The sequence below is a fragment of the Narcine bancroftii genome, chromosome 3 (genome assembly GCF_036971445.1).
Source record: "Narcine bancroftii isolate sNarBan1 chromosome 3, sNarBan1.hap1, whole genome shotgun sequence".
In the NCBI taxonomy this organism is placed as follows: domain Eukaryota; kingdom Metazoa; phylum Chordata; class Chondrichthyes; order Torpediniformes; family Narcinidae; genus Narcine; species Narcine bancroftii.
In genome coordinates, this window is record NC_091471.1 from 263,584,477 (window position 1) to 263,612,143 (window position 27,667).

At 42.9% G+C, this 27,667-nt stretch overlaps 1 protein-coding gene across 6 annotated transcripts in view; it reads right to left on the minus strand.

Annotated features, from left to right (window-relative positions):
• The window catches only part of kank3 (KN motif and ankyrin repeat domains 3), a 60,660-nt gene that overhangs the window by 5,264 nt on the left and 27,729 nt on the right, over window positions 1-27,667 (minus strand). For all 6 annotated transcript variants that reach the window (XM_069927949.1, XM_069927948.1, XM_069927947.1 and 3 more), the window contains 8 exons: window positions 25,042-25,145; window positions 20,793-22,703; window positions 19,985-20,084; window positions 16,448-16,702; window positions 14,668-14,755; window positions 12,579-12,798; window positions 9,848-9,990; window positions 7,103-7,303 (listed from right to left, as the gene is read on the minus strand). In XM_069927949.1, coding sequence (XP_069784050.1) covers window positions 7,103-7,303; window positions 9,848-9,990; window positions 12,579-12,798; window positions 14,668-14,755; window positions 16,448-16,702; window positions 19,985-20,084; window positions 20,793-22,703; window positions 25,042-25,078 — 2,955 coding nt within the window. In that variant the 5' untranslated portion in view covers window positions 25,079-25,145. The remainder of the gene's footprint in view (window positions 1-7,102; window positions 7,304-9,847; window positions 9,991-12,578; window positions 12,799-14,667; window positions 14,756-16,447; window positions 16,703-19,984; window positions 20,085-20,792; window positions 22,704-25,041; window positions 25,146-27,667) is intronic.

The window sequence follows — 27,667 nt, forward strand, 5'->3', positions numbered from 1 at the left end:
GGCGGGGGGTGGGGGAGGATATCTCTCTTTTGCTTCTTGACTATAAGGCAATTTCTGCCTATAGTGTGCCTTACAGCAGGCAAAAGCAACTTCATGTAATATGACACTTATTACATGACAATAAATTGAATCATAGATCCTATCTTTAAGAATCCTCTCCAATACTTTGCACACCATTGATCTAAGACTTACTGGTCATTAACTCCCATGATTGTTCTTATTACCTTTTTTCAAACAAGGGGACTACATTTTTCAATTCTGCACCTCCCCTGTGACCAGAGGACTCAACATTCACAGTCACTGCCCAGCCATCTTTTCCCTCAATTCCAACAGCAATGTGGTATATCACATCTGACCCCAGAGACTTAATCAATCTTAAGTGGTTTTTTTTCTTAATCAACATAATCCAGAACGTCTATTATATTTCGACCTCGCCCTGATCATGGTCCTTTTCTCTTGAATACTGAGGCAAAGTATTCATTTGGACCTTCTCTACCTCCAGACACATGTTGCCTCCTTTTGCAGCCCTACTTTCATTCTCGTCATCCTTCTGTTCACATATGCACAGAACACCTTTTGGTTATCCTTAATCCTACATGCCAAGGCCTTCTCATGCCCTCTGATCTCTCCCAAGTCATTTCTTAAGCTCCTTCCTGGCTACCATTTACTTCTCACAAGCCCTTCCTGTTTGCTCTTGAGTAGCTGGTTCCCTTTCCTCCCATCTTTACCCCTGTCCCAGTGGGACAAACCTATCCTGAACCCAGCGTAAGTGATCTCTAAACTTCCTCCGCATTACTTCCATGCTCTCACCCTTGAACGTCTGTTTCCAATTAACTCTCGCTGGTTCCTGCCTCATCCCATGGTAATTAACCCTTCCCCAATTAAACACCCATTTTGTTTACTTTTATCTTTATCCATAGCTATGCTAAGGAATTGTCGTCAATCACACCAAAGTGCTCCCCCACCGAGAGGTCTGCCACCTGACCAGGTTCATTACCCAGAATTAGATCCAGCATAGCCTCTTGTTAACGGTTCCACATACTGTGTAAGGAATCCTTATTGAACACATCTGACAAATTCAGGATGTTAACAGTAATCTTGCAACATAGAGCCAGCCGTGTTGTGCCCAAATGAATCATTTGAAAGTGGAGAAATGCAAGATGTCAGCAACATTTTGGATTTTTTTTTAAAAAGTGAAGAAATAAATAGACTTGAACACAACATTGGCAATGTCACTTTGAAAGCATTGAATGGTATTTTGCGCACCTGATCATAGGCTATTAATCCACAACAAGAACTGTGTTGATTCAGCAGCCCATGCCATTTGTGGGAAACAGTCTTAAACCTTGGCTTTTGTTGGATTAGTCCAGTGGTTTTCAAACTTTTTCTCTCCACTCACCTACCACTTTAAGTAATCCCTTACTAATCACAGAGCACCTATGACATAGGGGGTTACTTAAGGTGGAAGGTGAGTGGAAAGAAAATGTTTGAAAACCACTGGTTCAGTAATAGTAACTATAGAATATTACAGCACAGAAATAGGCCCCTTTGGTCCTTCTAGACTGTGCCAAATCATTTCACTTTGCCTAGTTCTACTGAGCTGCACCCAGCCCATTGCCCTCCATACCTCTCCCATCCATGTACCTGTCCAAATTCTTCTTAAATGTCAAAATTGTCACCACCTCAGCTGGCAGCTCGTTCCACACTCCCCTGAACCTTTCCCCTTTCACTCTTAACCCATGTTTGTATCTCACCTATCCTCAGTGGATAAAAACCTATTATTTGACGGCATACAGGACCCCTCCTTTTTATCCCCAGGTCTTGTACGCAAAGGCCACGGTTTTAAGTGCTAAAATACAAATGTGGAGGTTTTCATCTGGAAGATGGCGACAGGAGGAAAGCGCTCAAACTACTCGCCCAGCTTCAAGAAGCCCACAGAGGTGCTGCAGCTGTCCGGGGACGCAGGCCCGCATCTTCGTGGACTGCCTTCCCTCAGGTGTCCTGTGCTTTCTGGAGCCGCCACTGCTCACTTCACCCAGCGAGAAGGCTGACCACGGTCGCCCCGGCCAGCAGCACAGCAGCCATGTTTGTAGTACACACCGATGGTACGATCGATTGCTTCCTTTGAGGAGAGCGCTGGGCCTCGATGATTAAGCTCAGTATGAAGCCTGATCACCGAGGCCCAGCGCTCCCCTCAAAGCAAGCAATCTGTCATCAGCTCCCTGCTACGGTGGGCCCTGCCTGTTGCCCGGTTTCTCTCCCTTCCACCCTTGTACGCCTGCATACCTGTCAGTCAATCATCATTTTCATGGTGGGGAGGGAGGGAGCGGCCTGAGCCTCAGTGTATGGCGGGTAGGAGAGCATGCTGTTGTGGCTTGTGTCCAAGGAGAGGCTTCAGTGTCTCAGCCATGCAACTGGAGGATTTCCATCAAGGTGAGTGAAGGCACGCGCATGCACACACACTTCCCAACTTACCCATAAATACCTAGAACAAATTTTTCCTAAAATTTGCTAAAATGTGGATGGGGGAGGGGTTCTTGTATGCCAGTGGGTCCTACATGCCGTCAAATACAGTTTTCACCTTTACTCTGTCTATACCCTCAATTTTAAATACCTCTATCAAATCTCCCCTCATTCTTCTACGGTCCAGGGAATAAAGTCCTAACCTGTTTAATCTTTCCCCTATAACTCGGTCTTTAAAGTCTGGGCAACATCCTAGTAAATCTCTGCACTCTTTCTATCTTTTTTTTAAAAAACAAGATTTATGGGGGAAAACCAAGTAACATTTTGCTAAGAGCCAAACTCAAATCTGCTGGTGGATCTTGGAAGGCCAAGCAGCATCAGTGGGTGAATAATAATGGTCATCATTTCAGGCTGAGAAGAGAAGCCAGTGCAAAGAGAACAAGGTGGGAGAAGCAGGACAAGGGACATGGGGGAATCCAACTGGTCTCTAGATCATCAAATTCCAGCACTGGCACCCTATGTCTTCTAATCACCGGCTCCACTCTGTGTGACTCGTATTCCTCCGCCTGACCCTTTTTCTTGCCTTTCCCCCTCTTTCATCTACCAGTCTACTGCCTCTGCCCTCGCGTTTCATCTCTCCCTGGTTATGTATCCCACATTGGCCAATACGGCTCCCTCCCTGTCCCCATTGCACTGGCTTCTCTTTGTAATACCAGTCTTGAATGAAAGGCTTCAGCTTGAATCGTTGTCCATTATTTTGTCTTGCTGATGCTGCTCCACTTGCTGAGTTCCTCCAGTGGATTGTATTCACCTTCAGATCCCAGCATTGATAGTCTCCTCTGTGTCCAAAATTTTGTTAATAGCTTGCCGAGGCTTGGAGTGCTTCAAGCAGAGACCATTATAGTTTCCAAAAGAAAATAGGCCAAATGTTTCAAGTAGAAAAAGATAAAGAGCTAGGAGATGGGGGTTTGTTTTAATTGTAAACAGACCAGTGGATAATATAGTGTAAACTTCTTAGATGTTTCAGGACTGCATAATGTATGCATATGACAACAAAGAGTTCGAATTAAAACAACCTCTTCCATTATAACTGTGAGTCTGTTCCAGTGAGAGCTGAACATTCATGACATTTGGGAACGTTAAACCAGGGACCAGAATATTGAAAAGAAACAAAGATGAGAAAAGGTGAGATTTCTTCACAAGACCTGACATCACACTAACCTGTGCAATGTTCGCTTGGGTAGTGTGGATCTCCCAGTGGCCACCTGTTTCTCTTCCCCATCCCATTCCCTTGCTGACATGCCCATGACAGACTGACACCACTTGCAAATCAGAACACCACCACCTCATCTTCTGACTGGGTACTCACTCTTCAAGCAGATGGCATTAATATCAACTTCTCTGGCTTTTGTTAAAACCTCTTCCCCCAGCTCTTCTCTCTCTCTCCTTTATCCCGGTCTCCTTTCACACAGACATTTCTCACTTCTCCCCTTATATCCAATTACCACCTTTTGTTGGTCTGGACTCCTTCCAACCAACACTGTCTGTATTCTGAGATTTCCTAGTTTTGCTCATTCTACTTTATTCTTTGCTTATACCTTGAAGAAGGGCTCAAGTCCGAAATGTCAGCAATATATTTTTGTCTCCTATGGACACTGAAAGACCAGCTGAGTTCCTCCAGCAATTTTTTTTGTGTTTTTACTACAGTCACAGTGTCTGCAGACTTTCATGTTTCACTCATTGAAACATGGAAGTCACTTTAAAAACAGTTTGTTTAGAATTGGTCAAGTGGCCTTCCCTACACTTCTTCAGTGACAGGAGCCACTGCCGCTCGTCAAACATTTCCAGCTGGTGTGTGTGTCCCAGGCTGTTGATTACCTCATGATTGAAGTACCATGCAGAATGGATTTGAGACAGCACTTAGCTGCACCTTGCAGAAAGGTTTCTGAGTTTTCATTTAGAAGCCTCGTCTTCAAATATTTACCATTCTAAAGGCATGTCTCTGATGGCACACCATGGGATCAGCTAATTTCCTCTGGTCTGCACTTGGATCCACTGTCCTGTTGGAATCAGTTCAGTAATTCCTCATTCCGGAAAGACTGACTGGATTTTTGGAGCAGTCAGACTCCATGCAGCTGACATTAGCTCAGGAGTTTGAAATGAATGAACAAATCTTGTAAAAACTAAGATTTTTAAAAAGTAATATCTGAATCACAAATTATTTATCTTTGAATTTAACCATTCATCTTCCCCTCCAAGGACAGAAGCATGGCCTAAAAAGCTAATTTGCTAATGCTGATCAGACTTCGCTAGTTACTGTTAATATAATTTAAGAACATGACAGAATCTGCTGTGTGAAATTATAAGGAAATCATGCCCATCTGTTCAAATACTGTTAGTGTACACTGATGGACTATTATGAAAGGAAGACAGCTGCAAGGCCGGCAAGAACCTGCTGATGGCCAAACTGTTGCAGTGTTAACTATTGCTTAGCCAACAGTCATAGATCCAGCTTCAACTGGCTACAAACATGGTTCTCTTAGCTAATGTCACAGAGTTCCAGTGTTAACCGTTATTCAGCAGGGAGATCAGCCAAAGTAATGTCTCCATTTACAATGCATTTAAAATTGCCCTGGTTAGTTTACAATTACAATAGAAATGAATTTAAGAGGGAGATGATGAAAACCCATTTTCTCTTACTGGAGAGTCTAAATTTAAAATCAGGAAAGAGGTATCGGTGCCACAAGACTCGCACCACCAGGTTCAGGAACAGCTGCTACCCCTCCACCATCAGACGATGCCGCTTTAGTTGCCCATTCAGAGCCAGCTCTTCAGCGCTTGACGTCCTGCTTTGCGGAAACTGGCAAAATGTTTGGCCTGGAAGTCAGCCTGAAGAAAACTGAGGTCCTCCATCAGCCAGCTCCCCACCATGACTACCAGCCCCCCCACATCTCCATCGGGCACACAAAACTCAAAACGGTCAACCAGTTTACCTATCTCGGCTGCACCATTTCATCAGATGCAAGGATCGACAATGAGATAGACAACAGACTCGCCAAGGCAAATAGCGCCTTTGGAAGACTACACAAAAGAGTCTGGAAAAACAACCAACTGAAAAACCTCACAAAGATAAGCGTATACAGAGCCGTTGTCATACCCACACTCCTGTTCGGCTCCGAATCATGGGTCCTCTACCGGCACCACCTACGGCTCCTAGAACGCTTCCACCAGCGTTGTCTCCGCTCCATCCTCAACATCCATTGGAGCGCTTTCATCCCTAACGTCGAAGTACTCGAGATGGCAGAGGTCGACAGCATCGAGTCCACGCTGCTGAAGATCCAGCTGCGCTGGATGGGTCACGTCTCCAGAATGGAGGACCATTGCCTTCCCAAAATCGTGTTATATGGCGAGCTCTCCACTGGCCACCGTGACAGAGGTGCACCAAAGAAAAGGTACAAGGACTGCCTAAAGAAATCTCTTGGTGCCTGCCACATTGACCACCGCCAGTGGGCTGATAACGCCTCAAACCGTGCATCTTGGCGCCTCACAGTTTGGCGGGCAGCAACCTCCTTTGAAGAAGACCGCAGAGCCCACCTCACTGACAAAAGGCAAAGGAGGAAAAACCCAACACCCAACCCCAACCAACCAATTTTCCCCTGCAACCGCTGCAACCGTGTCTGCCTGTCCCGCATCGGACTTGTCAGCCAACAACGAGCCTGCAGCTGACGTGGACTTTTTACCCCCTCCATAAATCTTCGTCCGCGAAGCCAAGCCAAAGAAAGAAGACAATAGAAATGGGAAATATTCCACAAAAAAATGCAAACACCACATCAAAACATTACAGATAAAATTGGAAGTCTAGAATTGGCAGTTCTGAAGAGAACCGGTAATGTTCAGCTACTCACGGAAAAGTATGCCAACCCACAGCAGATTTAGGTTGAAATGAGCAGCAGATGCTGACCTCTGTCCTTTCATTAATTACCTTAAGCACTCTTGTTACCATCTCTTTCAGCACTTGGAAGCAGACTCATTTCTTCCTCTATAAAAGACATCCATTATTTTGAACACCTCTGGTCTGAGAACAATCCAGCTTCCCCACATAACTGAAGCCATCTAAATAACCAAATGCCAATTGGTCTGCCAATCAAGGAGAGCTGTGTGAGTGCACAAGAACAACATTGGTGGGCAGATGGAAGGGTTTAGCTCAGCAGATCCTTGAGAAAGATATATTCTTACATATGGAGAAAAGTATCAAGGAAGGACAAGAATATATCAATAATAGTCCTGCAGCAAAAAGCTCAAAGCAGCAGAAATAAAAGGGTCAACATTAAAGGCAGTTTTAAATAAAGTTTAAAAAAAACATTAAAGGCAGTTTCATAGACATAACTGTCTAAGGATGGAGAATCCAAATCAGGTTAAGAGCGATCCTTTAAGGCAAGGGTGTGAGTGGAGGTTGATAGAACAATGGTCAGGACCATTGAAAGCACATGACAAATGAACCATGATTTTATAGAAGGACAGAACCGGTTTTGAAGTGCTCTCATTTCTTACATTTTTAAAGGAGTGTTCAATCACACTTCTGGGGAAACAATACTAATTAGTGTTTCAAATCCATGCAGCAGGTGCAGTTTAAACATACGTTATCCGTCAGTGAGATATTGCACTCGGGATGGTCCAGGAGCACTTTCACGATCTCCATGCGTCCATGCTCACAAGCACACATCAATGATGTGGACCCTTCGTTGTCCTGACTATTAACATTAGCTCCACAATCCAGCAAGGCTTTCACCATTTCGATACGTCCATGACTTACAGCCAGCATTAAAGCTGTTTGACCTGCCTGGGGAAGAAATAGAACTGTAAATTGACTTCCATGCTCTATGATTTTATGTCTGTTGTCCAGATGAGAAATTACAGATTAACTATTGAACCAAAGCAACAGGAAGTACAACAAATTGAAATGTATTGGGTTTTACTACAACTCCAAAAACCACAAGGGTAAAGAGTGAAGTGGCAGATCTTTCACATATTATAAAGTGTATCTGATTCTTCTTTCTATTGTTGGTGGTGGTGGTCACTGACGGACAGGGCAGGAAGTAGGCTTCCTTTTAAACAAATTGGTGAAAGCATTCAACATTTATCTATACTAAATCTTAATCAGTGTCTGGAAGTCTTGAACTTACAGCATTGGTTGTTGGGGATGGGGTAGAAATTTGACACATTCCTCCCCCATGCTCTCTGCAAAATGAAAACTGGTTTCTTTCCCAATTCAGAGGGAGTTGACATCTCAGTTCAAATTGGAAAACTAACTCCAGAATTTTTTTTTATTAGTTGAATTGGTTAAATTATTATTCCTTCTAATTTGATGAAACACACATTTGCCTCCGTGATATCATGGATGACTGCTTCCAAACAAGGACCTCTTCAGGACAAAGCATCCCACCTTATTAGCATCCCATTAACCACCCAAATCACTCCTTCCTGGCACCACACGACAATGTGGCTGCAAAATGCAAAAAAAAAGTTTCTCACAGTAAACTTTCCTAAAGCCAGAATTGCTACCAGTGGAACAACAAAGGGCAAATACATGTGGGATATCTCATCATCTTCGAGTTGCAAGTAATTCTGGCTTGCAAGTATATTCCTGTGAAATAGCGATGTCGAGTCTAAACCTGAAACTCCTCAACAACACTGGGGGGAATACCTTCAAAGGATCAAAGTCAATGGTTCAAGAGGCAACTCAGTACATCTCCTGAAGACATTCAATGCTGGCCTTGCCAAAGATTCAATACCTCATGAACAGCAAGCAGAATTATAAACTTTTCCTGTTCACCAGCAAATACATAATGCTATGACTTTTCATTCTGGAACGGGAGTGTTGCTGATTAGGCCAACATTTATTCCTAACTCCCAGTCTTTCATATGGTGTTGATGCGTTGGCTTCATGAATCACTGGACTAGCGTGATGGTTTCCCCACTCAGTCATTATCTAGAACATAGCAGGATTGTGACCTAGCAATTAAGGAATCGTGCTGTCATATTGCTGGGTTGCCATTCTTAAGACTCATGGATTCTATGTATATAACTAATTGGCCATAGTCAAAGAGGTATTACCAAGCTCCAAGCCAACTATAAGGGCAGATTCTGAACAAGGCACCCAAGTTGGAGATGGAGGCTTTGATTGAACTGAGAAATAATTACAGCCTCCCACCAGATTGCTGTGATGCGGAAGAACAATAACAGAAATGTGTATCCATTCTCAATAACTTGATGCCAATCACACCCAAGAGAATGGGATCGTACAAATTAATGGATGTGGAATGTTTTTATGGAATTACTGAGCTCTGCATGGCTCAATTTTATACTCAACTGATCAGCATTCCATTCAACATTCAAATCAACACCTCCCTCCATTGCTAAAAACCTTCATGGGAGTTGCTTTCCAAAGGCACTTTGTAGCATATCACATACCTATGTCCCTTACCACAATGAACAGATAACACATGGAATCCACAAAAATCTCAGTAAATGAAACTTGGTGTTCAGACAAGTACAACCAAAGCAGAAAAAACTGGAAAGCGACTATTTGATTCCTATATTGCTAGCTGTTTTTGTCAGTCCAAGCAAACCCGGGCTCCGTGCAGGTGCTATTCAAATATTGTCTTAGGCCTGGGCATGCTTAGTCAGGATAGTTGCAGACAAGCTCACATGTCCAGAAGCTGTGCATTACATTGATTATAGATTGAATGCATGTTGATGCACATGTTCTTCAAGCAATAGCATGGTAAGTGTACTTAACAATAGCATGCATCGTCTTCAGGAAGATTAAATACAGCTGAAATGTCTCGTCTATGTGGCCACAGCAGCGATGCATTCTTTTACATTTGTGGTGAGTATATGCGTAGGGCTGAAAGATGCCACATGACTGCACTTATCAAGACAACCTAAAATCTCCACTTGAGTTGTAAAATTAGTGACCAAGACAAACCCTGGGCTCCTCACATTTGTTGTGCAAAATGTGCAGTCAACCTGAGAGCATCATTTTTGAGATTAAATATGCTAAATTCCATAATGTTTCTCCAACTTCCTACGTGATTCAGCAAATCAAATTACGTTTAGGTTCAGCTTGAAGTTGTCTATCCTGTTTTTTCTCAGGAAGCAAACCTTTTGAAAAGATTTGTTGTCTAGTGTAATCTCCTAATGATGTAGCCAAGTTTGCAATGAGCTGCAAAATACACATTGAACCCATTTAACCAGAAATCATGACTCAGCTGGCTGAATTTCACCACTGAATTTGTTTTTTGTGGAATTGGTGGCTTTGGTGGCCAGATTGGCTTTGTGAATCCATGCGGGTGAATGTTAATTTCCACCCACTGGTGTTCACCTGGCTGGCCTTGGCATTGACGTTTCCCAAACTAAACAACTGCTTCACAATTTTCATGTCCGCTTCAGTCTCCATGGCAGCCAGAGCAGCCAACATGATCGCTGTGTAACCTGCCTTGTTCTGCCAATCAACATGGCACACACCTGAAAAATGAGAATCAGAGAAGGTTAAGTCTACCTGAATGAGGGGAACAAATACAAAGATTACTGTCAGATATCCACCAATAGGTGTCATGAGATTAACCTCTTGCTCTGCACGATTATTCACTGGAACTGTAAACAATGTGATTAGCCATTCATGCAGAGACTAACCATTGGCACTACAAGCTGTGGATCTCTCTGCCCCCTTCCTATCTTAAGTACTGCTAGTCTACCCAGTGGCACTGCAAGATCAGGATTGTAACTCCTGGTACTTAGACCTTAAGACAGAAATAGGCCATTCAGCCAATCAGGTCTGCCCCACCATTTTAGCATGAGCTGATCCATTTCCCCACTCATACCCACTGCCCGACCTTCTCCCCATAATCTTTGATGCCCTGGCTAATCAAGAACCTATCAATCCCTGCCTTAAATACACCCAATAGCCTGGCCTCCACAAACATCAACAAATTTCACAGATTTACCACCTGAAGAAATTCCTCCGCATCTCTGTTCTAACTTCAATCCTGAAGTTGTGCCCTCTTGTCCTAGACTCTCCCACCTTTCTACATCTACTCTGTCCATGCCTTTCAACATACAAAATGTTGCAATGAGATTCCCTCTCGTTCTCTTAAATTCCAATGAATACAGGCCAAGCTCTGGCAAATGTTCCTCATATAACCCTTTCATTCCCAGAATCACCCTCATTAACCTCCTCTGAACCCTCTCCTATGGCAGCACTGCTTTTCTTAAATGAGGAGCCCAAAACTGCTCACAATAAGTGAGGCCTCAACATCACATCCCTGCTCTTATATTCTATTTCCCTTGAAATGAATGCCAGCATTGCATTTGCCTTCTTCACCATCGACTCAACCAGCAAGTTTACCTTCAGGCTATCCTGCATGAGGACTCCCAGATCATTTGAATCTGGGTATTATCAATTTTCTCCCCATTTAAAAAAAATATAGTCTGTCCGTTTATTTTACTTCCAAAGTGCATGACTGTACATTTTCCGACATTCATTTGCCATTTCCCTAATCTGCCTTTCTGTAGCCTCCCTGTTTCTTCAGCACTACCTGCTCCTTCATCTACTTTCATATCATCTGCGAACTTGGCCACAAAACCATTCATTCCATCATCTAAATCATTGATATACAACATAAAAAGAAGCGGCCCCAACACTGACCCATGTCCACTAGCAACTGATCCCCGTTTTCCGCCTCTCTGCTTCTTGCCTCAGCTACTTAGGGCCACTGCTGGTGAAAGATTCAAGATCATCCATAGGTCTAACCAGTGGCTTTTGCCACTCTCTCCAGAACAGCCTCATCCGTTCTAAAGATGGGAAAGCAGAACAGCCCACAATACTCCAATTCAAGCCAAATCAGCATTTTGTCAAGATACATCATAAAATCCCCACTTTTATATTCTATGCAACAGAACCTCCCTGTTCTTAAATTCAATCCCTCTGCTATCCTCATCCAACCTTCTAGCACTTCACCTATGGCTAACAAAGATGCAAAGAGTTTAAATCAGGGCCCTAGTTATCACTTCCCTTGCTTCCCAGAGCAACCTAGGCAGATCTCGTCAGATCGCTGGGGATTTATCAACTCTTGTGCACCTAACACCACCTCCACAATCCTGACCGGCTCCAAATAATTTCTCCTCCTCCTCCTAAATCTACTGTCTCGCACATCCTCCTTGGTGAATAAAGATAAGAAATAACAATTTTGGATCTCACCACTCTTGCATCCCTTTTGGAATGTGAAACAAAAGTCTGCAGATGCTGTGATTGTAGTAAAAGCAAATGCTGAAGGAACTCAGCAGGTCTCACAATGTCCACAGGAGGTAAAGATATAATTGTCAACCAATGTTTTGGGCCTGAACCCTCCCTAAGGGACTCTTTTCCTGGTTACACATATCATTTTAGGATTCTCCTGTATTTTATCAGCCAGGGATATCTTGTGGTCCTCTTTCTTTTTTAACCCTCCTAATTCCCTTCTCAAGCGTACTCATACATCCCTTATACCAGTGATTCTCAACTATATTTCTCCCCCCCACCCCTCACAATACCACCTCAAATAATTCCTTACTAACCACAGAGCACCTATGGCATAGGATGCTTGGTGATTAGTAAGGGATTACTTAAGGTGGTATGTGAGTGAGGGAAAAAGGTTGCTTTATATATATCAAGGCACACACTTGTTCCCAGCTACCTAAAGCTGATGTGCTTTTTTTCCCCCCTTTGACCAGACCCTCAGTTTTCCTAGTCATATTGGCCTTGCCCTTCATTCTAACTGAATAATTTTGGTGCTGAATTCTACTTATCTCACTTTTAAATGCCTCCAAAAATGCTGGCCCTGAACATTTTTTATATCAACTATTTTAAATGTTTTAAAATGTCAGCACTCACTCGGCTGCTACAACACTGTGGGAAGTCCCTCGATGTGCAGATTCCTTGTTACTAAACACTCAGTTTTGTTTATTCACATTCCAACATGATCAAATCCAGGAAAGTGCAGATTGAGCCAGAGACAATATATTCGCTCAGCTGCCCTCTTCCCTGCCACCCAGGGAACAACATGCCTTCAACTCACCAGTGTCCAGCAGCAGTCGGACAATTTGGAAGTTGGAATGAGAGACACAGTAGTGCAAGGCTGTATTGCCATTTGGATCAGACAGGTTGACAACGTGCGTCAGGATTGCCGGTGACATCTCAGCAAAACCCATCAGATAGTCAGCGACGGTCTGTACTGAGGCAGACTTCTGGCTGGAGATCTTGAACCACTCCTGTTGGATGGCATTCAGACTGGACATCTGCAGGAACACAATAAGAGTGCTTAGGGAGTTCCTGCCCTTGACTTTCAGCCATCTTCCTCGACTCATTCCACCCAAAGCTAATCAGTCAGCTGGAAGCTAGATTCAGCTGGGCCCTGACTGCAGCATCTTCTCCAAATGAGCCCATCCTAACAGAGGCCCAACCCAGACAGACCAATGCAATGGCGGTGGGGCCAGCACCTCACAGTTTCAACATACGTGGGATCAATCCCGACCATTGATGTTGTCCAGCAGCATGCACCTTCTCCCACAATGAAAGGGAACAGATTACAGGGAAAATTAGTGGGGCCTTGTGCTGCAGCCTAGCATAGATTTGATAGGCCAAATGGCCTCACTCTACATTATTCAAGGCTAACATCCTGGCTAATCTCGATGTTGCAACAGCTCAAATAATTGGATTATGACAGCTACCGATATTGGCCAGAGAGTACTGATAGACTGAGGCAGCTCACCCAAAATTAATGGGCTTTGCAGACTCTGCCACATGCTCCTATCTCAACTCTCCCAGATCAATGGCAGGAAGTTTGGAGAGGCCCCACCTTCCCAACCATGAAGATGCACATCATTACAGGCGGCAGAGCCAACTACCCTGTCAGCTTGACCTGCTTCTCCTATTACCTCCGGTGGAATATCTGCTTGACTGTTGAGATGCTCTTGGATTGAGGACTTTAGAAATCCACCTACACCCTATCCCAGTGGTTCTCAACCTTTTACTTTCACTCACGTACCACTAAGTAATCCTTATGCCATCGGTGCTCTGTGATTAGGAAAGGATTGCTTAATATGGTATGTGGCTGGAAAGAAAAAGTTTGAAAACCACTGTTTTAATCGTACCTCATTGACTCGTTATGTGCACGGTTTCATAACTCCAAAGGAAATGGGCCAATGACAATTTTTCTCAAGCAAAATGTTTCAGTTACAATTGGGTCTAGAGCAGCGATTCTCAACCTTCCCTTCCCACCCACATACCACCTTATGCAATCCCTTACTAATCACAGAGGCCTTATGGCATAGGGATTACTTAAAGTGGTATGCTTTTGGGAGATAGGGGTGGTGAGGTTTAAATTAATTTGGTAGAGGAAGGTAGCATCAAAAAGTAAAAAGGGGCAAAGAGAGATGCTAGGAGAGACAAAGTTTATAGATAGGACCAGGATAAGAGGTTTACAATCAATGCATGTAAAGGTAAGAATTCTATTAAACACATCTGGTGAACTGTGGGGTAATGCATTATATGGAACGTGGATGGGGCATTAACTGATCCATCTTAAAAAAAGATTCAAAATATTCCAAGAAACAATGTGTGAAGCAAAACTACGAGGGGTGGGGTGCGTGCAGAGGAGAGGGACTGGGCAGGAGGCAGCATTAATATTGTATAGCTGGAGAGAGAATGCCCTGGACCAATCAGATGAGAATAGAAGCTTTGTATTTCCATAGGGTCTTGTAAAGTGTTGGTTTGTCTTCAGGGGTTTAAAAAAATCTTTTGAAGCATTTTATCTCATATTTTAAACGAGCCACTAGTTTGTGCCCAAGCTATCACAACAGGTCTCGCTCCCTCCACCCAAATGTAATCATTTGTTTCAGTATTGTTGAATTGAGGATAAATATTGGACAGGACCTGAAATGAGATGTTTTTGCATCCACCAGAGGAAAGAAGGGTTTGTTTTAACATCTTAATGGAATAAGTACATTTTCAATATTGCAACGCTTCAGAACTATACTGGAATGTCAGCTCATTCTCAAGTCTCTAGAGCGGAAAGTGCGGCCATAAACCTTCAGAATGCCTTATCCACCTGACACAAAATTCTAAATCTGTTTTCCTTATTATCACAATGGGACAAGGAAACTCACCACTTCCTTGCTCTTCACTGGGCTTGGGTCGTTGAAATGATTTTTCAGGATCAGACAGACTTCCCGCATCTTTGAACTCAACTCAAATCTGCCAAAAATTCGACAGCGAACAATTCAGGATGGTCCAGAAACATTAAAATACAGAACACACTGGAAATGTTTAATAAAACCCATAATACATTGCAAACTTTATACTATTAATGAACCAAATAAGCAGAATGCTAAAGTAAGTTTAGCTAGATTATTTTTAAAAATCTGACCAAACTCCTCTCCCCAGTTGGATGCATTTTGGATGGCAAGCTATCGAAAGGCTGAGAGAGAGAGAGATATGCAGAGGTCCACTAGAATGGGCAGTCATTGAGACAAAGCTCAGAAACTAATCTTGGAATAGAGATTAGGATGAGAGTTGACAGAAGAGTCATCATGAGAGGTTTTGACAGAGTGAATCAGGAAAATCTGCCTCTTGAAACAGTCAATAAAGTGCAGAGGTTCAAAGTGATCAATGAAAGAACAAGAAGTGCACAGAGAACCCCGACTTTAGACAGCTGGTTGTTAGAACCTGAAATGTATTGCTGGAAAGAGTGCCGAAACCAGATATAAAATCATTTTTGAAACAGAGTTGAATAAATCATGGAACTCAAAAAGGTGACGGTCAATGGGACCAATGGGATAATGCACAGATGAGAGCCAGCAGAGACATGAATGGACGAATGGCTTCCTGTACTGTATCAAATGAAGATTTTGAGAAAATGCTTTCGAAACACAAGTTCTAAGTATTTGTAATTTCACGCTGAATTCTGTCCAAATTAGTCTGAAGCTGGTCTGAAACACGGGATTTTTTTTAAGGTCATCAGCCAACAGCAGTAACAAGTCCCTGATCTCAGGAAGGAAATGGTGCTTTGGAGACATGAAGAAAACACATTCCCCAAATCAGGAAACAAGAAGGCAGGGAGATAACGAGTATTCAGTCTCACAGACAAGCCAGGCGCCAATAAATGATTCACTTAACAAAAGTAGACCATAGGCCAGTAATGGCCTTATAAGCCAGATTAAATCAACACATAATAAAAGCATAAACACAAGAAAGGAAAGCAAAGCAAAAATGTTAAAATGTTCTAAGAACATAGATCAGTCAGGCTCCAAATACAGGTAGATACAGTTCTTGATATCTTCAACTTTCAGTAACATGTTCCAAATTATGAACTCCTGTGACATTTGGGCCAGAAACTGTGTGGATGTATTTGCAGTATCTAGATATTATTCTAGCTCTCTAAAGTACAGTTCTTTATGCTGAGTGGAAAGTTTGGGCAATTGTTTGTTATCTACTAAAATAAACATTCAAATGCAAAGAGGGAATGCACAGATAAACTCTCATCCATAAATGAAACAATGGCAGGGAAGGGCTGATTTGAACAAAGTCTTTTCCAGCTGAGTGGTTCCATTTGACACTTGAAGTGTCATTATCTCTGATGTATTTTCAAGAGGGAAATGGAGAATTTTTACCCAACTCTCTTGCAGCTCACTCAACGACTATGCAGAGCACCAACTTGAGATCAATCAACTCAACACAACTGATGGAGCTTTGAGATCTGAATTACTAAACTTCATTGTTTTAAACAATTGCAGCATGGGGAGGAAATGGTCATTCTAATTATATTCTTCAGCATACATGTATTTTTTTAAATTCCTGTCACAAAAAAACAAAGTGGATTGTATTTTTTTAATGCATTGGATATTTTGCTGATACATCTTTTGACAAAATTAATAAACTTGTTCTCACTTCTCTTTGAGTTCTTCTTCACAGATTCCCTTCACTTCCTGCAGTTTGCTCTGCTCAAGTATTTCCTTCCCAGCTTCATTCCTGCATTGCCCGTCACATTCGGAGTTGCTACTGTCACTGTCGTTCAGGTTCGCAATGGCATCCTCATCTGAATGGTCGCTGCAATTTTCCAATTCACTTTCCGAACTGTCCACAATGACTTTGTCAGTGGAGCTCTCCTCTCCACTCGATTCCTCACTGGAACTGGTTTCATATCTGTAATTTCAAATGTCACCGTGCATTAATTGTGAGACTTTAAAAGGTTATCAAACGTCACATCCTAAAGCAATAGGCACCCCAACACACCACCCGCACTCAACAATCCATTTTGAAAATCCCCATCAAAGCATCAAGGGCCCTTTGACTTGTCAAGTTTGTGCCAGCCACAGACCCCCACAAATAAAGACTCGGCAAGTTAATGCAGTGGAATTGAGGAATGTTCTCTTCGAGCTTTGTTATATTGCAGTTCACTTGCACGTTCACAAATACTTAGTTTCCTACATTTTGTTTTACTTGGACGTGCTAACCTTTATTCTAATAATAAAGGCTGGGCCAGGTTAAGCTGTCTGTGTACATCAAAGATAGGGCATTAAAATTTAAGTTCTTGGGAGTCACTGTCTCAGAGGATCTTTCCTGGTCACCACACACTAAAGGCACCATGAAGAAAGAACATCAGCGTTTCTACTTCAGGAGTGTGCAGAGGTTTGGTAAGATATCGGAAACCCAGGCAAATTTCCACAGATGCTGAGTGGAAAGTGTGCTGGCCAGCTGCATCACAGTCTAGTATGGGGACACCAATACGCTTGAACAAAAATCCCTGCAAAAGGTAGTGGACACAGCCCTGGACATTCCAGGAAAAAACCTCCCCTCCCCCCACCCCATCGAGAACATTTACAGGGAACACTGTATAGAAGCGCCAATCATCAAGGATCCACACCACCCAGCACACGCTCTGTTCTTGCTGCTGACATCAGGAGAGAGGTAGAGGTGCCACAAGACTCGCATCACCAGGTTCAGGAACAGCTGTTCCCCCTCCACCATCAGAGTCCTCAACAACACTCAATCAGAGACTCATTTAAGGACTCGTACTTGTGCACGTTATTGATTTTTTTTCTTCTCTGTATTGCACAGTTTGTTCACATTTCTTTCTTTGTTTTCATATACATTGCGTACAGATATTTTTGCATTACCAGTAAGTGGTTATTCTACCTCGCCTGCAGGAAAAAGAATCTCAGGGATGAATGAGATATTATACATGTACTCTGACAACATATCTGAAATCCAACCTGTGTTCAAATATTAAATGCTGGGCCAAGTTATCTGTGCACAACGAAGATAGGGTATTAAAATGGAAGATGATCAAATGGGCAGAGTTTCAACCAGAGTGATTGGACATTTAATTGTAGCAATCCAAAGGTCATTTAAAAGGTAATGCATATTTCATTTTGAACAACTTGATCTTTGCCACCACCTGGGGACAGCAGCAATTAAGACATAGGAGATGCAGTAAAACACCTGTTATCCAGAATTCAAGTAATGGCAAAAAAAGGAGGAAAATAAATAAATATATATTTAAAATCTTTAAGAATAAATAAAATTGTAAAAGTCATGATCTCTGAAATAACCCTTTGGTGAAGATGGGAGCAAATATTCAGCCAGCGGAGGGAGGGCCTTGGTCAGGCTTTGCTCTTCATAGCTGTTTGAATAAAGTTGTGTTTGAATAACATGGCATTGCCTAGCATGAAGAGCTGCTTGATGCCGCTTGGCATTGGGGTGACTCTCTTAAATGCTTTCCTTGTCCCAGCTTGGGAGAAATCCTCATTTTTATTAGTATATTATTATGTATATTGGTAAGACTTTATCTGGGGGTGATTATGATGGTGGCACAGTTAATGTAGCGATTAATGCAACATTGTTACAGCGACAGGAACCGGGGTTCAAATTTAACGGAATTACCTGATTAACATTACTTAATTAAGGACTACAATACTGATATTTTTTTCCAAATTACTTTACATTTTGCACTCTTTTAAACTGTTAATTCTTATATTGGTGTATTAGTCAGACTGAATCTCAAGCAACCAGAAATCTCATTTATATGGCATCTATCAATCCCCTTAGGTGCTGTAATAAAATGGTCATGTGATGAGCTCCAGTTTCTATATTAGGATACTCAGAAAGATGTAGTCTATTCACATTTCATGGAGATTAGTCTTTGCAGCAGGGTCCTTTCTGTCATTTAAGAGAAGGTTGGATGTGTACATGGATATGAGGGGGTTGGAGGGTTATGGGCGGAGAATGGGAGGGGGGAAACTAGTGGAGTTGTTCAAGTGAACCAGCGCAGATTCAAAGAGCCGATATGGCCTGTTTCCACGCTGCAAACTGTTATATGGTTATATATGGTTATAACAATGTAACAGTGAACAAAGGATCACTGTTGACATGAAATATGAATATTATTTCAGATAATCAAGATCACAGATCATAACAGTGTGACTAGTTGATTGGAATTGTGAAAACAGCCACGAGAATCCATGGGCAGCAAACGTGGGAGCAACTTCCAGATCATTCTTAGACTTGGGGTTGGTTACACAGGCTATACACCACGCCCCAACAGTATCAGACAAATGTTTTCACTGTAAGGAAATGGGAACAACAGTACATGCAATTTGGGCATGTGAGAAAGTGGAAAAGTATTGGGAAGATCTAAATCAGGTATTAAATAAAATCACAAAAAGCAACATACCAAAAAATCCAGAGATCTTTCTTCTAAGTAATATAAGAAGTAAAGAATTTGGCTTCGATTTGGATTGAGCACAAAAAAGATTTATTATGATAGCCTTAGCTGTAGCAAAAAAATGTATTATGTCAACCTGGAAATTAGAAGATAGCCTGCGAGTATAGCAATGGTACATAGAAATGAGTAAATGTATTCTATTGGAAAAAATAACATATAATTTAAGAAATAACATCACAGTATTCAAACAAATTTGGGAACACAACAGAGAGGGCCTACCGCAGACCTCCACCCCCTAAAATGACAGAAGGAGAAGAAGACGAAATGAACTGACCCAGTATGTAAAAGTAGATGACACAAATTTCTTGTTTATTTTTATTGTGTGAGGACATTGTTTAATGTATCATATATGTTGAACGTTGAGTGAGTGGGGAGGGGAGGTGAAGGAGGGAGGGAAGGGGAGAAAATGACACTGTGTATATTCAAGAGGGAAATATTTATGTGTTTTTGGTCAGTATGGTTCATAATGTGAAAAATAAAAAAAATTAAAAAAAGACTTGGGTTTCAGGTAATGACCAGAATTAGAAGAAAGTTAGCATTCTGGTTTATAACTTCGCAAAAATCAAACTATGTGACCTCTTTATCACTTCATTCTGCAAAAATAACTAACCTTTGACACATTTTATTATCTCTTATTTTCCATGAAGAGAACAATAAACTTCAATATTCACAAAAAAAACTTAGAGCTAATAATTACTTACTCTCCATTCAAAAGACCAACAAATTGTAGGTTTTTTTTGCTTGCGTTTGGCTCAGAATTGCTTGATCCGTCTTTCTTCTTCATGATTGACTTGAGGACTCCTAGCAGAGAAATAATGGCAAAATTCATCAGCTGCTATCGTCAATCTGTACACTGCAAGTCAGACAGGCACACCAACAGAGACAGACCACCCCCCCCCCACCCCCCCACCCTTCAGAAATATCTCTGGAATAGTTACTTGGCATTAAAACAAGAGATCATGATTTAATTTTTTTTTAAATCACTAATGTGGAGAAGCTACACTGTAGCAGCCCAAGCTCAGATCTTAATACAACTTTGTAGAGCTTTCAATCCCACTCTTGGTTATATTAGTTAATCCAGGTACAACCTGGTCGTGCCAAATGTTAGAAGGAATTTTGTGATACCGTGGCTTTAATTCTGAAGACCATGTTTGAACACTTCACAAAAATTCTGTGCAATATGTGGACAACTCGGGAATGGATTTAAACCAAGGAAATGTGCAGATGCTGGGGTTGAGGGGAATGCACCAACAAGCTGCAGAGCCACGCAGCATCCAGAGAAAGTCAAAGGAAAACCAACATTTTGGGCCTGAGCCCTTTGTCATGAATAGGAGAAAATGGGCAGATGCCCTGAATTTAAAAAAACGGTGGGGAGAGGGGAGGAGGGAGGAAGAGGAATGGGGAGGATGGGGAATGAAGGTTTTGTTTAATCTTAATGCTCAAAATGATCATCAGTTATTAGTTTAGCAGCTTACCAGGAATGCTAGAATACAATGAGGTAGAACTCACCTCTGGTGGGACTAACTGTGCTCTGCGGATCCAAGTGCTTTTGTTCACTTTCCTGACTATTGGTTTTTCTCTTGCACACAACCTGTAAAGAGGAGCTACAGAGTTTCACTGCAACACGCTTCTCTTGAACAGTGTCTTTCGATAAGTTCACTCTCGTGATGCCGTCTTTGAATTTTGTGTCACAATCTTTCATTTGTGTACTCGGACTGCATTCTAATGTTCCATTACCCTCATTTGCCACTGTTTCACTCGCGTTCATCTTCATATCACCTTCGTGCATTTCCCTGGTCCCCTCTTGTCTAAATCCAGTTGAAAACTGACTCAGAGACCAGTCAGCGTCCTCATGTGCAACTGGGGTATCTGGACCAACCAAGACATCCTGTACGTGTAAACTGCAGTTGACTCCCACGCTGGACACCCGTGGCGTGCAATCCACAGAGGCATCTGCATTCTGCAAGTGGTCGCCCACTGCTCTACTCGTGACTGGAACTTTTGCTTCTGTACTGACACTGACCACCCGAGGCTGCACCATTACACTAGCATCAACAGTCTCCTTGCAAGCACCAAGTGGAGCATTCAGCTTCAAGTTGCTCAGTTCATTATTTGCTTCCTCCAATTCTGCTTCAATCATTGAGAGGTTTGCTTTTTGGCCATCGATAATTTCTTGGAGAAATTCAATTTCCTCCTGTGCCTCAGTGGTCAACCCCAACATCGTTTCCACCACCCCGACACTGACGTGGATCATTTCTACTTCCGTCCCAACAGCTGCCTCTTCAGTCGGTCTCTCTGACTTGTAATAAAAGACAACCTCATTCATGTCCCTTTCTTCCCCGACACCCACAGACTTCACCAGCACATTTTTGTTTGGGGAAGTTGGAGATGCTGCCAGAGATGAGCCTTTAGAGCATGTCCTACTCCTATCAGCAAGTGACAGCTTCTCAGTCAGCCGCCTGAGTTCTTTGATTTTACTGGACCTCTTTTCATTGTTTTCACTAACTAAATCAATATGAAGGTCCACCAACTTCTTAGCATCTGGTTGGCACTGAGCTACATTCCCTGTGCTGTACGAACGCTGTCGAAGAAGCGAGGCTTCGGATGGACTACCGATTTTCCTTTTCTTCAGCTCTGCTACAAGCTGCCGCTTCTCTTCATTCACTGCAGAAAGTTTCCTCTCCAGGCAAGGAATCATCTTCACTTGTTCTTCCAGCTCCTTCAGCTTCCTCAGGCCAGCTGCCATCTGCTCCCGGATGTGTTGAAGGTGAGCCGGGGTGATACCTGCCACCGGTGAGCTCCTTCCTGAGTTCACAGGGCTAAACCTGAAGAAGCCAGTGAACGAAGGATTGGATGCTGTGTGGTGGTCGCCATTTCCCACGGAAGAGTTTTGTTGACCAGAGGAGGGGGCTTGGATTTGACTGTATAAATTTTTTATGCCAGATTTGGATCCGAGTCTCGGTAAATCTTCAGCGGTCAATTGTTCCTGCTGAAGCCTGCGACTGGTCTCTAATAGAGTCTTTTCCACTCGAACATTTCTCAGAGAAGACCGTGGAGATGGAGGTGGAAGAAGATTATTGACTGGCGGTGGTGATACGGCACTTGAAACCTGGCTGTACACAGGATCTTTCATTTCATATGCAGCAGTGAGAGTTTTCAATTTTGGACTCATGGGCATAGTTTTAATGTCGTCACAGGTCAAAGAGGACAATGACTCTGTGGAGGTCCATCCACTGGTGCTTGTAGACGGTCTTATCTTTGGTTTACGATGAACGCTTACTTTTTTCAGGGTGTTTCCGCTCTGAATGTCATCAACATATTTGAGGAAATCCAGATCCAACTGGAAACCATATGGTGTTTCAATTGCGTACGGACTCTTCTCAGTTTCGCCCACCTCATACATTGCACGGCTTCCCAGATCTAGGAGAGAGGAACATCGTTACTACATTTATAAATAACTAATAGTGCTGGAGCTGTTCACAGGGAACCCATTGTGTACGTGGCATTTAAAGACCATTGTTACTGCTTTGAATCAATATGAACACTAAACAGTGCAGAAGGTTATGACCAAAAAGAGTTTATTTGGGCATGGAACATTTTTATTACTGTATATTTGAGTGGAGAACATGCATTTGAATAGCTAAATTTTCTGAGAAATATTGGGAAATTTTTCACATGGAGTGTGATTGACAAGTGACATCAACATCCAGACAGGTGTACCGTGGAGAGCTTTCTGGGTGGCTGCATCACTGCCTGGTATGGAGGCACCAACTCTCAGGACAAGAATAAACTCCAGAGGGTTGTTAACTCTGCCTGTGACATCACAGGCACCAGCCTTCACTCCATCGAGGACATCTACTTTCCTCAAAGAACCACCCCCCCCCACCCAGGCCATGCCCTCTTCACTCTGCTACCTTCAGGGAAAAGGTACAGGAGCCTAAAGACGAGCACTCAGTGGCACAAGGACAGCTTCTTCCCCACTACCATAAGATTCCTGAATAATCAATAAACCAAAGACACTGCTGTAGCGGCCTGCGAGCGGTGATACGGACCAGCCCACAAAATGGCCGACAAATGCACAGACCTGGGGGAGTGGGTTACACTGGCCATCATCCCAGGTGACCTCTGCACGGTGGGAAGATGAGGAACTCTGGCGGGAATGCCGGCATCCCGATGATGCGGGGCCCTGATATCAGCGCCAGGGGCCTATATAAGCGTGACAGCCAGAGCAATAAATCAGTCTTGCTTTCCCAGGCTTTGGTGTGCGAGTCGTTCTTCTCCACGCTCATGTACGCGACACAGCCTTACTTTTTGTGCACATTTTTTAAAAAATATAATGTTGTAAGATGGGTATAATATGAATGTTTGACTATGATTCTCCCGCAAAACACTGAATTTCAAGACTTGTTCATGACATTAAATTCTGATTCTGTAGAGCCAAAAAAAAACTGGAAGCATTTAAAATAAAGTGTTCAATTTATTTGGCTCCTTTCATAACCTTGAGGCATCCATTTCCAGTCAATTAGTACTTTTTGTAGGGTTGGCGCCAGAGTAATAGTCGAACCACTGCAGTGTCTTGTGCACTGCACCGCAGCCAATACTGCGGCACCAGAATAACCAATCTGCTTTTGTGATACTGATCCAGGGATAAATTGCAGCCAGGACACAAAGCAGGAACCTAATTTAACATTATCCTCAAACAGCAGCATTTCTGACGCTGAAGCACCTTAGCAAATGAGCTCTAAAGCATCTGGCTGGATCGTTGTGGGTTAGTATTGGCAGGGATTTAAACCAGAAGAGTTGTATTCATTAAGCCATGGGTGATATTAGGCAACTGACATTTAAGAATTTGAAGGCAACTGAAATGCAATTGAAAGCTCCATTAAATTATCTTCCGTTTCTTTCTGTAATTATCCTTCATCTTGTGAAATTACGGCTTTATTGCAAGAAAATGGGATTAACTGTACAATGCAGAGCATTTTTGCTTCAAATTTGACAAATAGCAGTATTCTATTTGTCCAGCCAATTAAAAGCTGCCATGATCCTTCGGTGAATTAGTGCACTTATACATTTCATAAAATAAATTGAACATTGCGTTCAGTGGTTGGAATGGGAGCTTTTTATTCCTCCCACAGGCAGTGACACTGCAGAATGACTGATGAAACAACTCTCCGAGTCGCCACTATTTATTACTAATATTTCTTTTAAATATACGTATACTGCACTCGTCTGTGTGTGTTTGCACTGTGCCCCAAAGAATGCTGTTTTGTCAGGTTATACAAGTAAATGATAAATGAACTTGGACTGAAATTTAAAATACAGGAGTCAGGGATGCTAGGTCCTTATGGGTGTTTGACTGTACTTTGTTGAGGAGGTCCACAGAGCACCCAGACGTATTGTATAAAGGACCAAAGTAGGGCAGCACGGTTAGCACAACGCTGTAAAAAAGCGCCAGCAATCGGGACAACATTTCAAATCCTGTAAGGAATTTGTACATTCTCTTCATGTCTGAGTGGGTTTTCCCCTGGGGTGATCTGGTTTCCTATCACCATTAAAAAAAAACACATACCGGGGGTTGGAGGTTAATTGGGTGGCATGGGCTCATGGGCCGAAGTAGCTTGTTACCATGCTCTATATCTAAAATAAATATATTTTTTTTTAAATTAAAACATCAGGGCCTAGTAGAAGGTTTGATGGTCCTGCAGTTCAGATGAAGAGAAACATGTTCGTGAGCACAGCAGCAGATTGGGGTACTTACCCGGGATACTCAGATTCATTCGGGCTGGTTGTGCCATCTTTCCTCAAATGTTCAAGGTGCCCACGAAGTCATCAGGTAGCTGTTGTTCCAGCCAACCAGGCAACCTGGAACCAATAAAGTGGAAATGCAATTTTGCATCAAGCCATAGTTGGATATATTGATGTAAAGGAGGCAGCAAGGATGGTGGCCAATTTATCTACTGTACTCCACTCCACTCCAAATGGCGGCCATAGTTTGTTCCCAAAAGGAAGAAGAGCTACTTGGAGGGCTTTGCCCTGACTGTGACCCACTCACCAGGTGACCAAGGGCCACTGACCTACACAAGGCAAGATTCACTCACCTAAGAAACTCATGGACTCGGGCATTTAAATCCTGTGTGATTTAACCAAGCACTGAGTGGGATTGCCTGGGATATAAAATTAGGTTCCACCCAATCCAATGGGTTCCTCTCCCCACACTCACAGCAGCTAGTAGACATAGTCCATTTGTAAAATAGTATTTTGGAGAGATTTTTAAATTCCTTCAGGAACTCCATTCGGTGTTGCTGCTCATTTATACTCAGGGGTTTTTGAAATAGAGTAAAGCAAGGCTAGATCAATAAACAGTACCTCCAGAGTCACCAAAACAGGAGCTAAGGATCCAGACCCAACCAGCCACTCCAGCAAGTGAGCATCAGGCTTCCCTACCTAAGCTGTTCAGAGACACAGATAAGAGGGAGTGAAGGTGAGCCATGCCATGAATGATCAGGATCCAGATATGGGACCAGGATGGCAGTAACTGGAAATGAGGGCACCCTACCACTGTGGTGAGTGTGGCCCTGTCTTACCGATAGCCTGGACACACATGACCTGATAAGATGGCATTGTGTGGAGGAGAGGCTTGGCATTTCAAATATTGAAAAACAAGCCCATCCCAACAATGTTTAATTTAGCACTGTACTGGCAACAATACTGTAAAGCCTAGCACCTATCGAGATGGGTAGATGGTGGATAAATTTATTTTCCAGTTGCTTGAGAATTACAATTACAATGGCTAACTAAAACTTATCCACTGTCTCACGATCCGCTGATTTCTTCTCATCAAAAAAGTCTAATACACGGAATATTTTGCCAGTTGCTTGAATTCCGGATACTGGGGTTTTACTGTACTAAATATTAAAGCGAGAAGGGGAGGAGAGAAAAGTCTCCCATCTACTGTAATCTCTAATATACCTATATTTCTCTCATGAGCTCCAAAGCTTCCTGATGCACCTGTGAAATATTAATTTAAAAACCAGCTGATGAATGAACTACTACAAAATAAGCAGCTGTATCACGTCCAAACATTTGTAACAAAATATTTGGTGTTCAGCATTGATCCAAATTCCACACCTGAAGAAACTGCTCTCTGAGGTACCTACTTCAAGAGGTTTCCCACAACCGAAGTGGCCCTTGGTCGGTGCGTGGGATATTGCACAGTCCAACCTTTCTGTCTGAAGCATGGTTTCAGTTAAAATTGTTGCCAGGAAAAGCTCAAGATTTTAAAAAATCCTCATTTAGCAATCCCATCACATTTTACATGCTCTATTTTACCCCATCAATGCTGCTCCAATGGTCAGAATCTGTAGTGTGGACCATAGAGGGTCATGTGGCCTCTCTGTCTGGAATTTAGTTACCACCTCCCAATCAAGGCGGGACTCTTCCCACCCACCAATGCCCACCTGACCATTGGCCCCTTCCATTTACTCATGGATTACCTGGGCCGGACTCCCCAGCTTACTGCAGATTAAAAGCCTACCACATGCTGCAGCACACTCTTTCTCATCCTTGGCAGTGGCATAGCTGGGGGGGGGTGAGGTACAGGGGGAGAAACCACTCCCCACCCCGAGTACATTTTTCAAAAGTGATGCCTTTTCTCCCCCCACTGCAGTCCGACACCAACACCATTCCCCCTCACCCCACCCCGCTCCAACTCTGCCCCCCCCACCAAGTACGACGCAGCAGAAATATCAGTGCGGCCCACCATCCAACCACTGATTCACCATCTGATATGTATCATGGCACCTTTTTTATGTGCTCACTCCCCCCCAATGCTACACCCCTGATCCTTGGTCTGACTACGAAAGGTGCTCTATGCCAGGTCGCGAAAAATGCCAGAGTCATTGGTAAGGTGTGCACTACACTGAGAGCGGGACCATAATATTGTGTGGGAATACTTATCATTGAGCTGCCCCACCCCACCCACTGTTGGTACAGGGAATCAGGAAGTGTCCATCTTGTAAGAGTGTGTTAGAGAGAGAGAGAGAGAGAGAGAGAGAGTGAGAGAGAGAGAGAGAGAGAAGACTGCCACTGGTACCAGAGATCGCTGTATTTGATGTGACTGCCTATGTAGTTTTAATATACATTAAATACCCCTATTGTCTTCATGACCAGAATATTATCCTGGTTATCCAAGGACCACATTATCCCAAACTCAGTTTATTGTAACTGTCACTCCCTTCTTCCACTTAGTCTCCTTAAAAATAAATCAAACTGTAGAAGCTGGAACAAATTCAAATGAAAACAGAATCAGCCGGAAGCACCCGGAAGGTCAGGCAGCATGAGCGGGAAAAGAGATGTTAACATATCAGGTCAAAAACTGCTCCAAC